This window comes from Ammospiza nelsoni, chromosome 1, assembly GCF_027579445.1.
Source record: "Ammospiza nelsoni isolate bAmmNel1 chromosome 1, bAmmNel1.pri, whole genome shotgun sequence".
Lineage (NCBI taxonomy): Eukaryota > Metazoa > Chordata > Aves > Passeriformes > Passerellidae > Ammospiza > Ammospiza nelsoni.
This window is the reverse complement of record NC_080633.1, coordinates 24888593-24906142: the sequence shown is the minus strand read 5'-3', so window position 1 is coordinate 24906142 and position 17550 is coordinate 24888593. Positions and strand designations below refer to the sequence as shown.

The following is a 17550-nucleotide window of genomic DNA, read 5'->3' as shown; positions in this document are numbered from 1 at the left end:
ATTTTGGGGAAAGGAGAATGACATGCACATTGCCTCAGCAGGGTCTCTGACCATGACACACCTGTAGCAGGCTATCGTTAAAAGATTGTAAAAGCATTGACAAAATAGGTAAGCTTGCGGACTTCATTTATTTTTTAAAATGTGATTTTTCTTCCTGTATGTTGTCACTGGCAAATCAAACATTGATGAGTGACTCATTGAAAACCACTTGCTGACTACTCACTTAGGCTTCCTGGCAGGAAGAGCTGCAGATGCCACGGAACAGCTGCAGCCACAGCTGCCAGCTGCCCATGCACAGCTGGGCTGATGGCTGAGGAGCTCAGGGCACATCCCCATGCAGGGAGCTGCCAGGGAGAAAGGCAGCAGCAGCACAGTTAATCACATCGACAGAAAAACTGTATTTATGTCACAGATGTGTTCTGTGAAGTCATTAACGTGAGTACAAGCTGTTCCATGGAAATGTAACATAAACATATTAATGACACCCAGAGTTGACCTCTGCGTGCAGCCTCTGCTGCAGAATGTAATCCTGATTTCCTTATTGTAATGTCAGGAGATCTGCAGAATTAACTAACTTTCCTATGAGGTACTTCCAGTATATGAAAAACCATAAATTCAGTATGACTAAAATAGGTTTGAAACATTAATCATGTCAGTATCATTTTCATGCTTTGCTGTAAGAAACTGTAGAATAAATGTGGTATTTGTAAATTGCATATAGACTCAAGATGTTATTTCACAACATCATAAGGAGATTATATATCCATACACTATGAGTTCCGAACACACTACCTGTGGTTAATTGGGATTTTATTTTGCAGAAAATGTAAGTGAAAATGAAAAATGAGCTCCTTAATATGAATAACTACAATTCTTGTTAAGAGATATACATTTTACCTAGTTACGTATAAACCCATGTTTACTGAAAAATGGAAGATGAGTCATGTGGGAAAGAAAAAGATGACATATAATATGCAAATACTGTAAAGACAAATATTTTCATACAGCAATGTCACCAAATGCAATAATTTTCTTGGATGGTGTATGAAGACAAAAATGTAAATAAAATTACACCTAATAAAGAGAGAGAGTGTCGGGCCAGTTGTTACAAAAACATTTCCTACTGCCTCCTAAACCTTCAGTTTTAACTCTCTGATTACTTGTTGTATAGACTGTCACACTAGCCCTTCTTCAAAAATTCTGATGAGGACATTGCTCCTAACAGAGCCCTAGCTCAAATCTGAAGCACTCAGGAAGAAGGTTTACTCAGAATCTGTTAATTTTCTTTGCATTTTCAACATCTAGATTTTGCTGCTCTAAGCATGAAATCCTTCAAGAGACCTCTTTGCCCCAGCAAGGTAAAAAGTGGGCCTGTCTGTGAACTTCAGATGGTTTTACCTCAAAGGGCTCCATCTTTGAGCTTCAATCTGGTGATAGCACTTTTGCCATCTTTGAAACAACTGATGCATTTGCCTGAACTGCTGTAAATCAAGTCTCAGGTTATCAATAATGGCAGCTAGCAAATTCCAGTAAGAATTGCTGAGCTCCAGACGGAATCCCATGACAGGAGACAGCTCTGCAGCTCATTTCTTCTCCTTGGCCTTCTCTTCTGTTTTAGATGAGCAAATGATGCTGCACTTGAAATTTTGGATAAACTGCTTAAATTATCAATAATGAAATAAATATTTGTTTTCTGCATTAACTAACTTTACTCTTTGCAATGTTCTTTGAGACACAGGCATCTAGAGGTGACAGAGAAAGAAATAAATCAGCTTCTTAACATCTGTCCAGAATTTGGACAGATACAAGATTAAGGTCTCAAATGCACTTCCACAAAGGGAGAGAGAAGACATGCTGCAGTATTTGTGGGTTTATTCACTGGAGACTTGGGGTGTCTTACAGCAATTACACAGGAGGTCAGCAGGATGCCATGGGCCTTCTTATTGACCAGAACTATTTTACTCTTCCTTCTACAACTCTGTCTGCCTAGGTGAAGGCTCCTGGTGTACTGCAAGCTTCCTGAAAAAGGAGCTGTGGTCTGTGTTTAAATACTTTGTACAATGCAAGTAGGTGCTGGTCCAATATTGAGGGTCCCAGTTTGTACCAGAAGACAAACACCAGAACAATTAATGAAAAGGCAGCCTGTTGTATCTGGAAAGGCAGTTCAGCTTCTTTAATCCAGTGGACACTACCCCTGAAATAGCAAATTCTGAATGGACTCAGTGGTGTTTGCTTTACACTGGAGTTCTGATAAATCCTTCTGGTATCATCCTGGCAAATAAATTAAATTCAGTCAATCACATCCTTCATATAAGCAGAAAAAACCCCTATGTGCTAATGCATTGCAAGAGGTGAATGAATGAATGAAGGAGAAATTATCTTTGAAAACAAAATTTAAATCACATTCAATAATACAAGTGACTGTATTCTTCAAGTTTCCAGTCTAAGTGTCTGTATGCTGCAGTGGCACACTTTTTACTTCTAAATAAACAGTGGAGGGAGAATGTGAAAAATGTGTATTTTATGATTGGCTTCTCGCAAATATTAAAAATATTATATGTGTTGTGTTAGAAAGTAATGCTGTATTGATTCTCTTGAGTAGTGTGTTAAATATAGTTTGGGGTTATAAAAGAAAGTTGGAATAGAAACTATGCTGTGTAAGATACTTTTTAAAAGAAAGGACTTGCAGCGAAATAGCAGCCACAGGACACCTAAATCTTTCAGAGAAAAAGAATTTACTGCTCTCTTATCAGAAGAAGAGAACTTCTTCCTGCCTCGAAGGTGCTGTTAGGATTCAGAGGAAGAAGTTGACAATGACCAGATAGTATCCTTTACTTGAATGGAATTTATGCATCATGTATGAGGTATATGAATATGCAACAAGTTCTTGTTTTTAAGGCTTAATCCTCTGTTAACGTGCGTCCTTTTTCGGGCTCGTACTGCCTAGAAAAAGGTACCCGGACGTCCGTAACTCTTTGTCTCTGTAGTATTATATTGTCCTATTTCAAATTGTCCAAATTATTATTACTCTAATTGTATTACTACTTTTATAACCATTTTATTCCTATTAAACTTTTAAAATTTTAAAAACAAGTGATTGGCGTTTTTCACAGAGGAAAAAAAAGAAATTAAAAGCTCCTCTCAGCACTTAATTTTAATTTTCTTGGCATTCTGTTGCGGCCCTAGGCCAGGACTACAGCCCCCAGCAGCCCCCGCGCGGCCCCGTCGCGCCCCGGGCGCGCACCCAGCGGTCCGCGCGCGCAGCGCTGTCGTGGCGCTCGCGGGTGAAGGGTCCGCGGCCGCCGCGCCAACCCCGCCGCGTCCCGGCGGCGCTCCGGCCTCCTCCTCATCCTCCTCATCCTCCTCATCCTCCTCTTCCTCCTCATCCTCCTCTTCCTCCTCCTGCTCGTCATCCCGCTCCTCCCGCGGCAGCTTAGGGCAGAGCCATGAGGCGCGCGGGGCTGGGTAAGCGCGGCGGCGGGGCCGGGCCGGGCTTCGACACGGGCAGGGCCCGGCCCCTGTCAGGGCTGGGGGCGCGGGAGGCGTGAGGGGAGCTGTGCCCTGGGGACAGGGTGCTGGCTCTGCCCTGGGGGCAGGGTGCTGGCAGGGCTCGGGAGCTTGGAGGGGAAGGGCCGTCAGCCCTGCCTCTGCCTCTCCTTCTGGCCCGGCTGGATTTACCGAGCAGCGACAGGTTTGTGTTTGTCATAGGATTTGGTTTGGAAGTGACTTCAGAGACCATCTAGGTCCACCCCCCATGCCGTGACACCTTCCTCTAGACCAGGTTGCTCAGAGGCCCATCCAACCTGGCTTTGAGCTAACACTTCCAGGGATGGGGGGGCATCCACAACTTCTTTGGGCAGCCTGCTCCGGTGCCCCACCACCCTCGCAGTAAAGCATTCTTTTCTAGTATTGAATTTAAACGTACTGTCTTTCAATTTAAACCCATTGCCCTTGTCCTGTCACTACATGCTCTTGTAAATAGTCTTGCCCCATTTAGTTGTGCTGTTGTTCAGTTGTTCTAACACCATATTAGTTTGAGCTGTGTTCCCATGAATAGACAGATTTATTGCTCTTCTGTCAAGTCCTTCCCAAATTCAGAAATTGTTCATTTGGGGTTTTTTTTAAGTGCTTCTGTGTTTCCCTGCCATGTTCAGGGAGTAAAAAAACCAAGAATATCCACTGTTATAAATTTATTACAGATATAATCTGGTGCAAGTTGAGAAATCCTTGCAGAATTCCTGCTGAGTGTTTTGGGCAGCTTAGGCCTCATTTTTCAGCCAGCAGTCATGTTGATGACTAGAAGGAAACTTTGAACTCCCACGTCATGTTCTGCAACCCCGTGGGTGCTGTGACGGCTCTGTAAAGCTGAGGAGATGTTCACACCTCTGAAGTGTATGACTGAGTCCTAGGACTTCCTCCTAGAAAGTATTTGGGGCTGAACCAGGTGTGTCTGACACTACCTTAGATTTACTCCTACACTTCAGATTTGTATTGTGCAGTGGTATTTTCATGAAATCAAACAAGTCTTGGGAACACTTCTTAGGGAATCAGGAGAGGTGTTAGGCAGTGTATCATTAAGAAGTGGGTATTTGATGGTGCTTAGTGTTCAGTCCTTTCCTTTGTCAGACTGACGGGGAGGCCACCCAGCTGCGTGCTGTTTCTGGAGAGGGGATGGGTGTTTCAGCAGGGAGTTCTGAAGGAAGCCTGCCTGCTGACTGTTGTGTTTGCAGGTGATGGAGCAGCTGCAGGGAGCTATGGCTATACCAACAGTGGCTACAGTGTTTATGAAGAGGAGAACGACAGGTTAACAGAAAGTCTGCGTTCAAAAGTCAGTGCCATTAAATCGGTACGTATTTAACTGCAGTGGTGTCACCACAGCAGGAAATTCAGGTATATCCATCAGGGAAGCAGCAGACTTAGTTTACAACAGAAATTTAAAACTGTGATGTGTTAACCTGGCTGGATGTCAGGTGCCTACCAAAGTTGCTCCTCAGGTGGATGGACAAGGGAGGAAGAAGCACAATGAAAAGTTCATGCATCAACATAAGGGCAGGGAGAGATCACTCACCAACTACCATAATAAGCAAAACAGACTTGACTTGGGGAAATGAATTTATTGACAATCAAATCAGTAGAGTAGTGAGAAATAAAAGACTTAAAAAGGCTTGCCACTACCTTTCCTTTTTTCTTGGGCTCAGCTTCACTCCCAATTTTCTCTGTTTCTTAAATCTCAGTGGTACAGAGGAACGGGGAATGGGAGTTGCAGTAAAAAAATATGTAATGTGAAAACAGCTCTTAGAAATAGCCTGCCAATATCCTCTGAAGGAGAAGTTTGGTGTTCCAATGATTCTGATTCCTTTCACAGATTGAGGACTTCTTTCAAACAAGTCTAACTGAAAGACAGCTCTGAGATTAAAGTTCTGTGGATTTCTTGTTCTTAAAAGCTTTAAGTTTTATAAACAACATTCCAGTGAATTTTTTAGGCCTGAACTCACTCGAAGTTTTACTGCTAATACTGTTGCTTTAAATTGGTTTTGTCTCAAAGAGAAATTAAACAGGTTTAGAATAAGAATTTGGAGCAAGTTAAAGGGTAAAAAAAAAAGCTTTGACCTTTGTTATCAAATTTCATTTCTTGTCTCCTGCTGTGGTATGTCACATTTCAAAATCCATGTATGTCAAAAGAGCAGTTCATGGTTTCCCAAGGAGATCTTTCTGTAGTTCTGTCTTTTAATGCAATGGGATAATTTTGGCATATGGAATAGCCTTCACATAATCCAAGAAGCCTCATGTAAAATCAGTTTCACTCTTGTTTGAAATGCATCAGTATGAGATAATGAGACTCAAGTTCTGACATGTGAAAACAAATGGGTTTTGGCTAATCCAAAGCATGGGGGCCTGGAGTGCATTTCCCTCCACCCCAGGAACTGAGCAGTTGTTCAAGGCCAGTGTGCTGGTAACAGAGTCAGGCTCAGTGTCAGTTCTCCCCTGTTTACCTCCAGAGCTGCTTTAAGCCAAGGCTCTTCTGGCTGGCTCTCACCTTTGTGATGTTGCAGCTCCAGCTGTGCCTGGTCTCATTCCCCCCTGATTCCAACCCTAACCCATTCCTCCCTCACTTCACGTTCTGGCTTGGCCTGGGACCTGTCTCAGGCTTTTGCCCAGGCTGTTGCTGGCGCTGGTCACTGTCTCAGGACTGGCTCTAGTGCAGCTTTCCTCCTCCTGTTCTGTGACATAAAGCAGAGAAGGGCTACACAAGTTCACTGAGGAAAGTCCTCCTGTTTATAGCACAGCAGCTTGTCAAAGAGATGTGTTTGCAGGTTACGAGTGTCAGCTCCAGCAGCACCTGGAGTCAAACCAATGCTCATGGTTCTCTCTGCTGTGTGCCAGCAGTTTTAACAGTTGTTCCAGGAATGGGTAATTGCTGCTTGAGACTTGACTAGATTTTGAGTTTTTTTAAGTCTGTCCAATAATTCATGTAAGACATTATCTGGAAAAGGGGAAGTGAGACATTGAGTACTTCCAGTGACTCTTTAGACTCATCTAGTCAAATGGAAAATCTTTTATTTCCCTAAGGGTTATTGATAGAATACTGTGCATGTTATTTTGTTTTTTGAAAATACCAGGTATTGCTTTCACTGGGGAAAATGTTAGTCATGTCATGTATTTTTTGAGTGGATTCTCCAATCTGTGTATTAACTGATTCTTCATATTTAATACTTTTTGGGTTTTGTTTTGTTTTGTTTTTGTAGCTTTCCATTGAAATTGGAACAGAAGTTAAAAACCAGAATAAAATGTTATCAGAAATGGTAAGTATTGAATAACTGCCTTTCTTTAAATATGGGTCAGGATTAAAAGTTAATAATGTAAAGCATCCTGTCTTTTAGTATAAACATTGGTATTAAAATTTTGACAGCTTATTGTTGACTGCAACATGTGACTGATCTGCCAGCAGTATCAGTATTTCTGTTCAAAAAGATAAGATGTGCAAATACATTACTCCTAAGGCACAACTTAGATCTTTATGCTTCGGATATCAGTATAGGTTTTTAATCAGCAAATGTCAAGTATCATTAAAAAGGCACTTCTATATTTAATTGTATTCAAGAATAGAAGAAGGAAGCGAAAAACAAGAGAGTCAGAAATGCCTTTTTTGCTTACACTTTGCTTTGGCTTGGGGTAATAATAGCACTGGATAAATGGGTGATAGTTTTGCCTCTAAAATAATTTTAGTTTTGGAAACTTTGAAAAAACAGGGAAAACTATATTGAGTGAGCTGTAAGGGTACTTTTCTCTCAGAGTTACGTTTTTTTCTCTTTTGTTTGCTTGGTTGTATCTTTTTTAAATATAGGAGAATGATTTTGACTCTACGGGTGGACTTCTAGGTGCAACTATGGGCAGACTGAGAACACTCTCCAGAGGAAGCCAGACAAAGCTATTATGCTACATGATGCTCTTTTCATTATTTGTTTTTTTTGTGATATACTGGATTATTAAACTGAGGTGATGCATGTTACCTCTGGTTTACATTGTATAATTTCAACTGTAGTCTTAGTTAATGAAGACATTGATTTAAAGTGGCACATTTTATGGATAAAACAGTGAAATTGTTGTAAATTGCATTAACAATTAATGCGAAGTTATATATAGTTTTCTTAATGTATCAGAGTTTTTCCATCATCCCCTGTTTTGGGGGGATTATTTGTAAATATGCAGAAACAGCTAGCATAGCGGGATGGATTTTTTTAGGGGAAATAGTTTTTAGAATTGATTAAAAAAATTCAAAGAGTGGTTATTTGAAAATGAAGTACTTGCAGAATTTCAAGGCTTTCTTTTTCATTCTGCTTTTCATTCTGGGCCATGCTCTAAATTAGAGCTCCAGTTTCAGGCATATAGTCATTTCAGTTGCAAGAGCACAAAGAATATGTAGATCTTTCTAAATAGATCTTACCTGTGGAGTTTTAAAGGCTGGCCTGAAGCTAGCAAATGTAATACTGGTATTCCCAAAAATTACTTTTGTGTTTAGATCTGTTAATGTGTAAGTAACTTTAACTGCATGTTTTGACAAGAAGTTACTTGTCAAAAAAATGGATTTTTTGTTTTTTTTAGTTTAAATGTGACAGATCATGTTTACACATCTACACTTTTAAGCAAATGCCTTTCATCGTTGGGACCAACCAATATGGACACAGTACAAATGTTTTCTTTATATTTAAAGTATTTAAAACTGAAATGATTCAATTGAATCACTTGAACTTTTACCATTAGTATGCTTACTTTCCAATTAGTGATAGTCCCTGAATCTACAGTGCATGATGTCTGAAATACAATGGCAGATCTTTTGAATTTTATATTAAAGTACATTATGATGTATTTATTGGAGATGCAGTCACATTAGGGTTTGAGAACTTAGTTTTGGCTCACCAAGTAGTTTCTAATCATTGAGGCTATTGTGTTGCTGAATTTACCATTCAAAAAAAATTGAAGTTTGCTAGATATTGAAATCGCATCTACAATTTTTGAAAAACTTTTTTAAAAATACTGTATGATATGTTACCATTAATAAGCAACTATGAACTTACAAATAAAGTGTCCTGTAGTATTATCCTAGCTAGTGTTGTTTATATACATTTTTTTCTACTGTAGAATATCAGTGTATTTTTTTGAAATGGTGCTGTATTTAAGGGGCAATTTTTATTTTTTTAATCAATAATACAGGCTGCCTCTTCCAGCTTAAATGGCTGTTTTAGGGAGATTTTCAGTAATTATGCACAGTTTTCATATTAATGTGTTTATTTTTTAATATTTTTCTTAATAATTATGCATACAACATGGTACATTGCTGCTGAAGTTCAGTCTCTGCAAGCTTCAGATACACTTAAACAGTTGTTTGTAGAATTCTGCAAATAAAAATGTAACATTACTCCCATCACCAAAAGTCCGTGACAGAGCGGAGTACAAATTGATACGGATTTGGCAAAGATGACAGCTCATTTTAATGATTGCTTGCTAAAAGTGAAAGATAGGGAAGGTGCCTGTTAATTGAGAGGAAAGGCACTGTTCTGGGGTTTCATTATGGCAGGGAATAATTTGTGCCATGATTGTTCATCTTGAAAGCAGAGCTTTACTGAAATGAGATTAAGCTACATAGCTTCCATTCATATGGAAGTTCTGTTGCGTAATTATCAGCTTAGATGCTCTGAAGTGTAGATAAAGCTTGATTAAAGAACATATTATTTTCTGTGTGCTTAGCAAGGGTCATTGGAAAACTTAGGTCACTCACTGAAAAAATGGAATGCAGGAGGCTGCAAGCTTTCAGAGTGCTTCATTTCAACAAGAATTTGACATTGGAAAACACAGAGTGGTAATGGTGAAAGGCTTCGATGTGCTTTCTGATGGCAAAATTACTGATCTGTACCCCTTCAGTGTGCAGCACAAGTCATGCTCTTGCTTTCTTCATTTTCAAGGAAGAGTGCAGATGCATCACTTTCTTGGAAGTATGTCCATGTATTTGCATATGATGGAAAGCATGGTTTCATCTGAGCCACCTCCTATTGACATCAATCTCAAGTCCCTGCAGAAACATAAAGAGTAGATTTAAACATTTGCATGCTGTTCTGATGGTGCTGTGCTGGACAGCTTGCCCAGAATTACTTACACATTGGTTACAAATGCTACATGCCTGCAGAACACCTCATCCACTGGCTCCTGGGCAGGTGGGCTGTGATGCTGCCCACGAGAACCCTGCTGGGCCTGTCCCAAACCTGTCGGTGCCTAAGCCTGCAGTTGAACTGTAGGAGGGGAGGGAGCTTTTCCAGGGGCAGCAGCAAAAAGCATTGCAGCTCCTAAATTGGCTTACCTGGGGTAAAAGAGTCAAGTACATAAGGTATTGGAGAATTGCACAGAAAGGGTATAATTTCCATTTAAGATTTATAACCAATCCAGGTTTTCTTAATGACTATGTAAGATCTGGTAAAAGCCTTATTAATATTATATGGTTCTTCAGTGTTACATTGTATAATATTACAAGTAGTTCTGTATAGTATTCTAGTGTAAATAGAGCTTTTGTGCTTTAAAAATTAATGCTTCAGGAATATTTACTCTTTATTTGATATTTTGAATATCACTCATTTAAAACCTGCCATAACCATCCCAAGTCAACCCTAACAGTATTGCCTAGGTTCTATGTGCTAGCCAGAGTGCTCACTACTGCAGCCTCAAGCAGTTTTACTCACAAATATTTTACCTCAGGGGAGAAGGAAAAAACACCACCAATAAAACTACCAGAACAATTTTAAACTACCTCTGCTTAGTAACCTTAACATTCCCGACCTTCCTATGGGCCTTGCTGAAGGCAGCAGAGCTGGAACAGTGGTAGGTTGCTTATTCTTAATGCTGCGGTGCTGTCTGCTTTGTCAAGCTGAAGAAAGTCCCTGCCAATGCTCAGCATTTGGCATCTTCATCGTAGCAACAGCAAGTAACTAATCCTCAGAACTCCTCTGTGATGTCCACAGAAATCTGCAGCAGGAATCCTGGACACATGGGGCTCATTTATATGAAATTATAATGGTAAGATCTGGCTTTGGTGGTGTGTGTGACAGACAAGTCAGGCTGTCATGTATAAAGACACATCTCAAGAAACCAGAACAGCTTTCATATGTTTAGTGCTTGTCTATATCTTTAAAAATTTGCTGATCATTATATTTTTGTCTCTGTGGGTGAGATAAGGAATATTTCTTACAGAATCTACAGCCAGGTGACTAATGCTGATCTCTCCTCTGGGGAGCCAGGACAGAAGGTTTCCCCCTAATTTAAGTGGATTAAGATGACAAAAGACACAAATGATTTTAATCCAGCAGCTGTCTTCTGGGAAAGAAACTTGCTTTCATCATAAGAAGCTGAAACCATGGGATTAACTATCCTGCCAGAAACTCTGTAAGGAAGCTGGGAAAGAGCACATAGTGAAGTCAGCTTCTATATCAGTTATTTAATGTATTCTTATGGCTTGATAGTTTATCTTATATCAAGAATGCATTATTAATACAGCACATGAGTATTTCAACATATATGCATATTGGAATTCGATTGCTTTTGTAAGAGACACTGTTAGGCTACTGCTGTTATGACTTTTGATTTGGCACAATAACATTTTGCTTTTGATTTCTGCATCACCATTTTGTTGCCACATGACAGAGCAGCACATCCTAAACTACCTGCAGCCCTCCTGAGGTGAGCACCAGTGTGGGGTGGCTTCCCCCTGACCAAGGACCATGAGGAACCAGCCTGCAGCACACCAGGCAGTTTGTAAAGGTGTCATTTTGAGGGACCAAACCTCTAGCTACTTGTTGAATGTCATTGAATGCTGTTTTCTTTAGAGAGTGGGAGTTAACCTGAGGAAGGAGAGAATCCAACTGTGTTCTATCCCTCTAAAATATTCCCTGTGAAGTGTTTCGTTACATTCAGGAAATCCCATGTGTCTGAAATACTCACTGTAGATTATAAGACTTCACTCAACCAAATCAAGAGAGATAAATGGTAAAAATCCACATTTTAATGAATAAAAGCAAAAAAATCTTCAATGTCAAGTTAAAAAACAGCACTTAAGAGGGAGGGTGAGGCACCATTCCCACCCACCAAACTCAATCCAGGTGATTAATAACTTATAGTTAGGTAGCAACTGGAAAAAAAAAGGCCCTCCACATTGTCAAATCATGTTTCCCGTCTCCATAGAGGCCATGTCATACAGCCTTCAGAAATGTGTCAAGCACTGCTTGAAGGGAAAAAAGCAAGCTCCCTTTAATCTTGGACTACCCTAATTTGAAGGTTATGAGATAACAAAGTTGTTCTAGTGATTAGGAACCCTGTAATTCACAGCCTGAAAATGTGTTTCTGAATAGTGTAATCCAAAATAGTCTGCAGTTAAACATTCCTCTGTTGGCTGGTGCTGACCCCTCTGCACCCTGAGTGACATTGGACCTTGTTTTGCACAAGCTAAGCCATGTCTACTACCCTGCCCCTAAAACTTTGGTCCCAGTTTTCTTGAAAATCAGGGCCGGTCCTTATCCCAGTCCGAGCTCTCCTTGTGTGCGATTTCCCCAGCCATAAAGCAGGGACATTCACAGCACAAGCAAACTTAGATCCTGTAATGTGCTGTATGCAGCTCATGGCACACTACATCTGTCTGTAGCTTCAAGCTGGTAAAATGTGATCATGCTTGCAGTTGTGCCTTCCAGTACCATTTATTACCTACAGCTGAGAAGCTGAGCCTGCTGTGGGAGCTGCTCTACGCTACATTTTCCTCTGGGAAACCATATGGAATTGGACTGAAGCTGTTTCTGTTCCCAAACAGGCTGAGAGGAGCCTGCTGCACTATCTGTGATGCAGGTGTCTTCATGAAACTTCAAATTTCCTGCCAAAATAAACTAAGAAATTTTTTTCTCTTTTCTGGCAGTGATCAGTGCCAGTCAGGGGGCAGAAACTGAGTTTTGGCAATAAGCCCTGGGTTCCCCTAACAGCCTGGCATTATGGCAGCAGTCCCTCAGAGATGCTGCTCTCCACTTCCCTGATTAGAAGGCCATTGGTAAAAAACCTTACCAAGGTTTGCCTGGCTCAGAGTATCACTGCTTCCCTGGCCATTTATACACTGCTTCTTTTCAGCACAAACTGCACTTGATTTACCCTTTTTTTCTCATAACTCACTATTTAAGGTTTTAACTATTTTAAGGTTTTACTACTGGCAAGAATTTTCTCCAAAAAAGGTACTGATGAACCCTCAAGCCTAATATTTTGTGACTTTTCATGTTCAAACCCAGCTAGATTACCTATAGGCTGTCCAAATTAAGCAGAATCTGAAGGAGGCTTTGTTCTAGAGAGAAGAATTTGTGCTGGTGCCACTCAATGCAGCAGACCTCTGACCGGGCTGGCACAGCCCACAGCCGTGCCTGCCAGTTCCCATGACCCTGTTCCTTCCCTCTCAGGGACATTCTGAAGGCCAAGAGGAGGGAATGGGCATCACCTTGCCTGCTCTGAGCATAAAGCAGAGTTGAACATAGCTCTGCTTTAAAGTCATCACTGCCTTGATTTGCTATCTTAAAGGTAAATGTCATGTGCTTCATCTCCTAAATTCCTTCTCAAGGTACTCATAAAAGTCAAAGAAAGGGGTAGACAGGCATCTGTCTCAAAGCCTCTGCAGAAAAAGGTGGAAACTGCAGATTTTGTTTCACAGATGACAGCAATTGGTATTAAGTTTTGTCTCAGCAGTTAGGTACAGACATCAAAGCAAATTGTCAGCAGAAATGGATAAGTTTCATTTTGTTTGGTACGACTATAAATTACTATAATGAAAAAAGCTGATTAAAACCTCCATTTGTCTGGACTCACTCAAATTTAGACATGTTTTATAAAGAATGAAAGACAATAAACAATGAAATAGAAAATGAAAGTGAATGAAGTATTTGAACTAACTTTTGAAATATGGGAAGGAAAAATATCTAGATGGAAATACATTACTTATTAAAAAAATCCACTTAAAATTATACAGAATTTAGGTTTTTAACTATCCTCAATTACAAATAGACCTTCATATTGCAATAACTACATGACTGTTGAGGAGTAAAATGAAAATGTGTTTCTTCTGCAGCTATGCATTTGCAATGTTACTTACACTTCTATTTCACATGAGTGGTCAATATTTTTCACTACTGCTTTCTTAAGTCTTTTACAATGTAGCAAGTAAAGAAATGATAGCATTCTCCCCATCACAGCCCATAGGAGAAAAACTTTTGAGAACTGGAAGCAGTTAGACATGATGTTTAGCAGTTAATAACAATCTGAATTTAAAATAAACCAAACAAATCAAACTGCTTTAAGAAGACCATATAAGTTCTTCCTATTACAATTGAAGCACACATAATTACTATTAAAATATATAGATCACTACCTGAATTTTTTTAAAACTCAGGAAGTCTGAAAAATTGCAATAAACTTGATTCAAGAAGGTTTCTTTCCTCAGTCTCTCATAACCTTGAGAGGTTTTTCATATAAATGATGGCTTTGTTCAATAATAGATTTTTGCCAAGTCACGATGTCTTTAAGGCTTTTCAGACAGAGGAGAGAAAAATAAACAAGCATGACTCCAGGCTAGTGCTTTCCTTCTCCAGAATCCTGCTAGGGTACAGTTGGGAAATACAGTCATATTCTTTATGGGTTTATATTGTCTTGTATTTTTCTATGAAACCTTTTGATATTTGAGCTCTAAGCTTTTCTTTTTTTTTTTTTTTTTACCTATTCTTCTTATTAGAATCTGTACAAGTGAGATATTTACATATCTAAAATCAACCCAGTATAGACACCTACACAGTGAAGCAGCTCTCTTCATGCTTTCTAGAGAATAGGAATTAAGACGTGCCAGTTGTTCTACAAAGTTTAAAATGTTACTGATTAAATGACAGATATCAATAAAATAAGTTGGCAGTTTTGTGCTGTTTCTGCTTATGATCTCTAACTGACCCTAATAACTAAAATTCAGAGACTTCATTCACTAACTATGCATTGTACTGTATGTTCTTTGAGGAGTGAGTAACAGCCAGAAGTGTTGAAGATTAACCTACATCTCTTTGGGAACTTCATAAAGATTATGCTACAAAAATGTTTGAACATTAGGACTAGATGTCCTGCTGTGCAATGATACTGCTGCTACTGGACAAACATCACAGTGACGTGAATAGTTACTCAGACTGCTGTAGTAAAAGAAGGGCTTTAGGGAAGTTGCTGCTTTGCTTGTTGTCACAGATTAACAAGATTCTATCTTGAACGTGTAATTGTTTATTTAGGTAAAATTCTCCTTGTCCCTTCTTGGACCTTTGGTTACTCAATGGTGGAATTTTACTGATTCATAGAAAATTTCAGAGTATAAATATCACACTGTCCTTAGCCTCATTTATAAGAGCATTTGTTTTAGAGGTAGAAAGATACATTTCTTTAGCCAGCTGACTGCGTCCACTAACAGGAAACAGTCTGGATTTCTTCTAAGGAAAAATGTGACTGTGCTGTTATACTTGGAAATCACTCTGGAATCCACACAGAAAAGCCCTGCTCACAGTTAGCAATATACTGGGCTAGGAAATCTTAAACAAAACTATGTAAAAGCATGTACACATTAATCTGTCCAGACTACATAATTTACAGTAAGTGCTGTAAGGACAGGGATTAATTTTATTTAGATTGCCTACTGCAGTAGTTCTTAACATCTCTATCACCAATGACCATTACTTGTTAAAATAAGGCTGTGAAAAAAACCAAGGAAAACCATCATATTGACAGCTAGCGTAAAAACACCATCATAAAGCAGTCTGTACCTTTGTAAGAAAATTTCAGGAGTCCAGTTGTAAAAACTATTGAGGATCTGTTGACTTACTGCAATGACATTATTGTTCATAAAATGCTGTTAAAAATAGAAAAAGGAACTCAACCTACCTAAGAAGAAATTTTCTCAAGTGTTTCTTCAGATTTTCTCAAGTGTTCTGCTCTCACTTTACACAGACACATTTACCAAAGCTTTCAACTAACTGAACGACTGATTTCTCTAACTTTGGATTAGGTGTTGTCTATGTAAGGGCTGAACAGAAAGCTGTTACTGCAAGAGAATCTAAGGTCAATTTTGATCATTCTACAGAATAGAAGACACTGAGGCCAGATACCTAAAAAACTGTTTCCTTAAGGAGAATTTTGTTTTAAGTAGATAGAGACTAAAATCTGAAGGGACCTCAATTAATGTGCAAAAAGGCCTCTGGACCAGTTTAATGATCTAACAACTTTCTGGAAGCAATTACATCTCTTGTACGTCTCACATGGTATCTAGTGACTAAAAGGATGGAGACTGCTATCACAACAGGCTACTGCAGAAGCCAAGTGGGGAACTCCAGCTTCACACATATCCGGGGAAAAAGATAAAGCTGATTTTCATTCATTTTAGAAGAAAGTTTCTGGGTTTATTTCTATTCTTGTAATCAAGATTACATTCAAACAAAAAGCAAAGAGAAAAAAGTCACTGGTTGGTAGCTCCCAATTTTCCCACCTTTTTTTCTACTCTGTGACAGATACCAGAGGACCATCAGGCAAAATACTGAGTTTTCCTCTTCCATTTGACATTTAAGCTAACCTGTGGGCAGTTCAAACTTCACAACTTTAATGCAAAGCCAAGATTTGGCAACAGAATAGTTAAGTTCTGACACCTGTCTACTCAAAGTTAATTGCACTGGGTGTCCTTGCATCCACAATCCACTTCAGAGACATGCTATGAAGTGGAACAAGACCATTCACACTAATGAGAAGCTGCTGCTCTTTTCAAGTAGGTGATTGTTTAACAGGACACTTAAGAGGCTAAATTTCAGTTAAAGACACTTTGTATTTTCATCACTCTCTTACCTGTAAAGCCTGCTCACGAGAACTTCATTGGTGAATCCCATTCCTCCCCAAAACTGGAGACAGCTATCAGTCACTTCACGGGTCAGACGACCTGCCTTTAGCTTAGCCATGGAGGCAAATTTTGTCACATCATTGCCTTCTACATAGAGAGCTAATAAAAAAAGAAGACATAAAAAGTCAGTCACTCTGGAAGTCACCTCCTCATGTTCCTTTAGCCTGAGAAGGTTCTTTGCTCAAAGAGAAGCACGTCTGGGAAGCAGATGTGGGAGCTCACCCACGGCGCGGTGCAGCAGCGAGCGCAGGAGCTCCACTTCGGCTGCCAGCTCGGCCAGGCGGAAGTGCACGGTTTGGTTGTGCAGGACAGGCCGGCCAAACACCTTCCGCTGCCGTGTGTAGTCAATAGTTTCTTGTATAATAGTTTCCAGTGGTGTCAGGGCTGGAAGAAACAAAGCACAGAACAAAACATCATTTTAGCCAGATCTGTTTAGCTTCTTGTTGAAAAAGAAGGTTTTTTCACATTGTACAAGCATCAAACAGTCAAGCAACATGTTAGGTTTTTTAAAGGAAATTGTTCTGTACACTCAGTTTGGGGTGAAGTTTCAGTTCTGAGAAGAGTCTGGTACTTCCTTGTTCCTTGAAGACATCTATCTTATTTGAGCCCTAAACTGCCAAAACCTGGAAGAAAGGGAAGAGAAGTGGGTAGGAAAGAGGGAGACTCATAAAAAGCAGTACCAACATGAAGAGGTAAACTTTATGCTTAGTGTCTCATTTAGGGCCCTAGCAAAAGCTTGTGTCAACTCCTACTTCCCATGCTACCTGTGTGCTGAAGGTTTGTTAAATCCTGGAAACAAAATCTGAAGGCAGACAGTGTAGTGTGCTTGGTGAGGAAGACTGTAGAAATGCAAATTGAAGGAAGCCTTCAGGGAAAAGGCAGAAACCTGTTCTGAGATCAAGGAACACAAATAGACTGCTTATTACATCTGTGTTCTGTGATCCCAGCGTAGAGAAAAAAAATTCATACCCACTTTAAAAAAAACATTAAATAATTCTAATGGAAACAGCATGAAAATAGGGTACTGCTGTAAAACAGGTGAGAGAGGCAGCAGACAATGCTTTAAAGCAGAGCTAGTT

The 17550-nt window shown here is 39.7% G+C and overlaps 2 protein-coding genes across 2 annotated transcripts in view; one reads left to right on the top strand and one right to left on the bottom strand.

The window, feature by feature from the left end:
• The first annotated feature begins 3263 nt into the window (after nt 1-3263).
• On the top strand, nt 3264-8604 carry BET1 (Bet1 golgi vesicular membrane trafficking protein). Its single transcript, XM_059469602.1, has 4 exons — nt 3264-3465; nt 4731-4846; nt 6747-6803; nt 7346-8604. The coding sequence occupies exons 1-4, from the start codon at nt 3447-3449 to the stop codon at nt 7499-7501; spliced, it is 348 nt and encodes a 115-aa protein (XP_059325585.1). The 5' UTR covers nt 3264-3446; the 3' UTR covers nt 7502-8604.
• Nucleotides 8605-8769: 165 nt separating this feature from the next.
• The window catches only part of LOC132071808 (probable acyl-CoA dehydrogenase 6), a 75282-nt gene continuing 66501 nt past the window's right edge, over nt 8770-17550 (bottom strand). The window contains exons 7-9 of the mRNA XM_059469590.1: nt 16694-16855; nt 16420-16570; nt 8770-9568 (exon numbers count right to left, since the gene is read on the bottom strand). Of these exons, the coding sequence (XP_059325573.1) occupies nt 9478-9568; nt 16420-16570; nt 16694-16855 (404 nt within the window). The 3' untranslated portion in view covers nt 8770-9477. The remainder of the gene's footprint in view (nt 9569-16419; nt 16571-16693; nt 16856-17550) is intronic.